The 4,917-nt window shown below is 40.7% G+C and overlaps 1 protein-coding gene across 1 annotated transcript in view; it reads left to right on the top strand.

The window, feature by feature from the left end:
• Positions 1-4,917, top strand: part of LOC107559309 (vinculin-like) — a 46,738-nt gene that overhangs the window by 4,124 nt on the left and 37,697 nt on the right. Inside the window, exons 3-4 of the mRNA XM_016243078.1 lie at positions 2,332-2,482; positions 4,193-4,301. Coding sequence (XP_016098564.1) covers positions 2,332-2,482; positions 4,193-4,301 — 260 coding nt within the window. The remainder of the gene's footprint in view (positions 1-2,331; positions 2,483-4,192; positions 4,302-4,917) is intronic.

The raw sequence follows: 4,917 nt of genomic DNA, 5'->3' as shown, positions 1-4,917 counted from the left end.
GGTTCAAAAAACACATTATTTTCCACATACTGTACATTAATGTTTCTCCTCTATGCCCCACCTTTCTGAAACATGTCGATTTTTGCAAAGCTCATTGGTCTGAAAAGCAAGGTGTGCTCTGATTGGCCAGCTATCCAGTGCGTTGTGATTGGTCAAATACCTCAAGCATGTGACGGAAATGTTACGCCCCTTGCCATATTGTGATGCCTTGTCCGGCTGGAGCGACGAGACAAAAACATTAAAACCCATTATAAACGAGGCATTTGTTGCATCCAGTGGGGACATAATTACGGATTATAATAACTTATACTGTCTTTTTACGCGTTACATTGCATCGCGCCGCGTAAACATAAAACCATGTCTGCATTTGTGATCGGAGAAATGACAAACTACAAACGCTACTCTACACTGCCCAAAACTCGCTTTTGAATCGTCAGTGACAAATTCTTTATATATAAAAAACGTACTTACAGTCTGTGAATCAGAACAGCCGGCATTGTAGTCTACTCTCCCAGGATCAGGAAACAGTCCTCCAAAAAATGCGCTGGACACATCAGAATATTTGGGTTGATGTAAATACAACTTAACCACTGATTTCTAGTTGTGTCCTCTTTTGGAAGGCCAAACAAAGTAGTTTCGCTTTCACAACGAAACACAGTGTCACACACGGCGGCCTAGAGTGAGCGGCGGCGGCCTAGAGTAAGCGGATGCCGGAGGCCTAGAATGAGCAGAGGCTGGGGGCTAGAGTGAGGAACGGCCGGAGGGCTAGAGTGAGCAGAGGCAGGCGGGCGTGAGAACGGTGCAGCCGGTGGATTCGACAAAGGAGCTTCCGGCGGGCTTGCGGCAACCTAGTGAGCGGCGGCGGCCTAGAGTAAGCGGATGCCGGAGGCCTAGAATGAGCAGAGGATGGGGGCTAGAGTGAGGAACGGCCGGAGGGCTAGAGTGAGCAGAGGCAGGCGGGCTTGAGAACGGTGCAGCCGGTGGATTCGACAAAGGAGCTTCCGGCGGGCTTGCGGCAACCTCATGTGACGACCTCGGATATCGTCCTCTTTTGGAAGGTCAAACAAAGTAGTTTCGCTTTCGCAATGAAACACAAACATACAGCGCCTTCATGACATGGCGGCGGCAACAACAATACCACAGCGAGAATAAAAGTTTTGCCTTCTTTCTTTGCATGAACATTTGGGCGGTGTTTTGCTAATCTTCCCACATCGTGACGTAGACGTGTGGGGACGTGTTAGAACGAGCCGTTTTAGGTAGGCGTGGTTGACTCTTAACTTTTATAAAGAATATCTCTGGATTTGAGACTTTAGTCTTTGCGACTTTACAGACCTTCTTTATGCACGAAGAGCTTGTAACACTCCAAAGAAAAATTGAAATCGCATCATATGACCCCTTTAATCTGTATCTATTTGAAATGGCTGGCTGGGCAGATGGGCTCAGTTAAAGACAGCAAAAGTCTTAGCTGACACATTGGCACAATAAACACAAGCTGGCACAGGGCTCATCAATCAGCACATGTGGTTGGTGACAGGAAATGTGAACCTCTCCATATATAGGCTGTGTTGTAAGCACTGACACACCTCATACAGGGAGGTGCCTGCTTAAGTCTGGGTCTCTAAGAGAGGTCTCCCCCGGAACATGTCATCATCCCGCTCTCCCTGTGGGCCGTGGGGTGACTGGGACATGCTTTAATTTCTTAAATTTCCAGTCTGAGAGAAGATTTTACACTGCTTGCTGGAAAGCTTTGGAGTTATTTACTGTTCTCTAGGGTGACCATACGTGCCATTTTCCCAGGACGCATCCTGGCCAGGATTTCTATATTGCCTAAAATATCTAGGTTTTGGCTTTGTTTGCGTGTGCAGACCGATCGGTGTATGACATCAAAATACCATACAGACGGTTCCTTATGCTTTCAAAATGCTCTCGAGGTATTTTGATGTCATACACCGATCGGTCTGCACACGCAAACAAAGCCAAAACCTAGATATTTTAGGCAATATAGAAATCCTGGCCAGGACGCTTCCTGGGAAAATGGCACGTATGGTCACCCTACTGTTCTCATTTCTGGGAATTAAGTGTTTAGATTATCTTGATTTGTAATTTAGTGGGCCATTGATTTAATTGCAATTAAATCAATTAGTAATGTCACCTCCTATTTGAGTCAAATGCATAGTTTTTCTTTTTGCACTGAATATTGCATTTATTTAGTATTGAACATTTTAATAGTGCAAGCCATTACAGATTTGTATAGATTCATACAGTATGACTTATCTATCTATCTATCTATACTAGGATATTCATATTAGTTTTTTTTTGTTTGTTTCTCAGGGTGGAGAATGCCTGTGCAAAGCTGGTGGAAGCAGCTCATATGCTGAGGACAGACCCCTACTCTGTCCCGGCCCGTGATTACCTCATTGATGGCTCGCGGGGCATCTTGTCAGGCACTTCCGACCTGCTTCTGACCTTTGACGAGGCAGAGGTATGAATGGGAATGGGGACTGTCTTGATGATGAAGTCAAGGATAGGGTTGCAAAGGGGTGGAAAATTTCCGGAAACTTTCCAAAAATCCCTGGAATATTCAAAAAAAAAATCCTGGAAAGTTTCCAAAATTTCTGGAATATTTCTGAAATTTACTGGAAATTTTCCACCTTTTTGCAACCCTAGTCAAGGATGATGATTAATGTTTTAATAAAAATATTTGAGATTAATGATTTGTTTTGTTCATGTCTTTTACAGTGTAGCCTAATCCTAATACACATTCAAAAGAAACTCAGTATTCAGCGAGAATGCACTGAATTGACCAAAAGTGACAGTAAAGATATTTATAATGTATATGTTACAAAAGATTGCTGTTTCAAATAAAAGCTATTCCATTGTTTCTATTCATCTAAGAATCACGAAAAAATTTATTATGGTCTCATCAAAAATATTAATCACCGCAACTGTTTTCAGCATTAATAGTAATAAAAAATGTTTATTGAGCAGCAAATCAGAGTCATGTGACACTGAAAATTGTAGTAATGGCTGCTGAAAATTCAGCTTTGCATTGCAGAAAAAAAATATTTTATTAAAATAGAAAACAGTTGTTTTAAATTGTAAAAATATTTCACAAAATTACTGTTTTTACTGTATTTTTGATCAAATAAATGCAGCCTTGTTGAGCATAAGGAATTTCTTTGAAAAAACGTACTGACCCCAAACCTTTGAATAGTATTGTACACCTGCAGAAGTCATTTACTGACATTAAACTCGGAATCATACAATAAAACCTTATTTTCTTGGCTTTGTGAACAAATAGATCACAGTGATAGAAAGACATAATGTTTTAAATAAATATTAAAAGCGAAGTGTTTTAAATATTACTCTTTGGTATTCCTCTTTTAACTAAATTACAAACTACAAACGCTACTCTACACTGCTCAAAACTTGCGTTTGAATCGTCAGTGGCAAATTCTTTAAATATGAAAATGTACTTACAGACTGTGAGTCAGAACAGCCGGCATTGTAGTCTACTCTCCCAGGATCAGGAAACAGTCCTCCATAAAATGCGCTGCACACTGTTCTGGAACAGTGTTGTAAATACAACTTAACCACTGATTTCTAGTTGTGTCCTCTTTTGGAAGGCCAAACAAAGTATTTTCGCTTTCGCAACCAAACACACAGCGTCTTCACAACATGGTGGCGGCGGCAGCAACAATAAAGTTACGCCTTCTTTCTTTGCGTGAACATTTGGGCGGTGTTATGCAAATCTTCCCACATAGTGACGTAGACATGTGGGGGCGTGTTTAAACGATGCGTTTTAGGAGGGCGTGGACCAGTCTTAACTTTTATAAAGAATATCTCTTTGGGTTTGAGACTTTAGTCTTTGCAACTTTAGGGATCTTATCTATTCACAAACAGTTTGTAACACTCCAAAGAGAAAGGAAAACTTGAAATCGCATCATATGACCCCTTTAATAGTGCTGCTATCATCTTTCTCAAGGAGCTGTGTTGTTCACAGGGCACTGAGTAAGCATGATGTTATGGTACTATATCTTGAGGGTCTGTCTGTTTGTGGCAGAGACCTGCAAAATAAAACATTAGTCCACTGGGATCCCTGTAGCCCAAATGGTAGAGCATGGCACTAGCAATGTAAAGGTTTGATTCCCTGGAAATACTGATAAAATTCGTATTTTTGTATCTTCTTAAGGTGCGTAAAATTATCCGGGTGTGTAAAGGGATTCTGGAGTACCTGACCGTTGCAGAGGTTGTGGAAACCATGGAGGACTTGATCACTTATACTAAAAACCTCGGACCAGGTACATTTGATAATTTGTTTTATTTCTCTGTTACTTCCTTTTGAAGAGGTTTCATTTATTTCTGATTTGAATTTAAAGTTGACACTGTTGACATCTGGCTCATGCAAGTGGACAGTTGGCAGAGACTTTTTGCATGAATGGAATCCATTGTTATTATGGTTGAATTATTATTTTCAGATGCTTTTGTTACTTTTTTTGTTTTTTTAAAGATTACTCTCTTTGAATGATGGTATGACCATGAAAAACTGTTTATTTGTTATATATCTCCTCTTCAACTGTTTTTATTAGGTGGTATGTTGTTTGTTTTCCTCACTTAAATTAAAATTTCCTGATAATTTACTCACCCATGTTTCATCCAAAATGTCTGTCTTTCTTTCTTCAGTCAAAAAGAAATTAAGGTTTTGGAGGAAAACATTCCAGGATTTTTCTCCATATACTGGACTTCCATGGGGATCAGCGGGCTGAAGGTCCAAATTGTAGTTTCAATGCAGCTTCAAAGGGCTTCACATGATCCCAGCCGAGGAATAAGGGTCTTATCCAGTGAAATGATCGGTCGAAACGGTAGAAAATGACAGATCGTTTCACTGGATAAGACCCTTATTCCTCGGCTGGGATC

The sequence above is a fragment of the Sinocyclocheilus grahami genome, unplaced genomic scaffold (assembly GCF_001515645.1).
Source record: "Sinocyclocheilus grahami isolate Dianchi unplaced genomic scaffold, SAMN03320097.WGS_v1.1 scaffold681.1, whole genome shotgun sequence".
Classification (NCBI taxonomy): Eukaryota; Metazoa; Chordata; class Actinopteri; order Cypriniformes; family Cyprinidae; genus Sinocyclocheilus; species Sinocyclocheilus grahami.
This window is presented reverse-complemented; position numbering and strand designations above follow the sequence as displayed.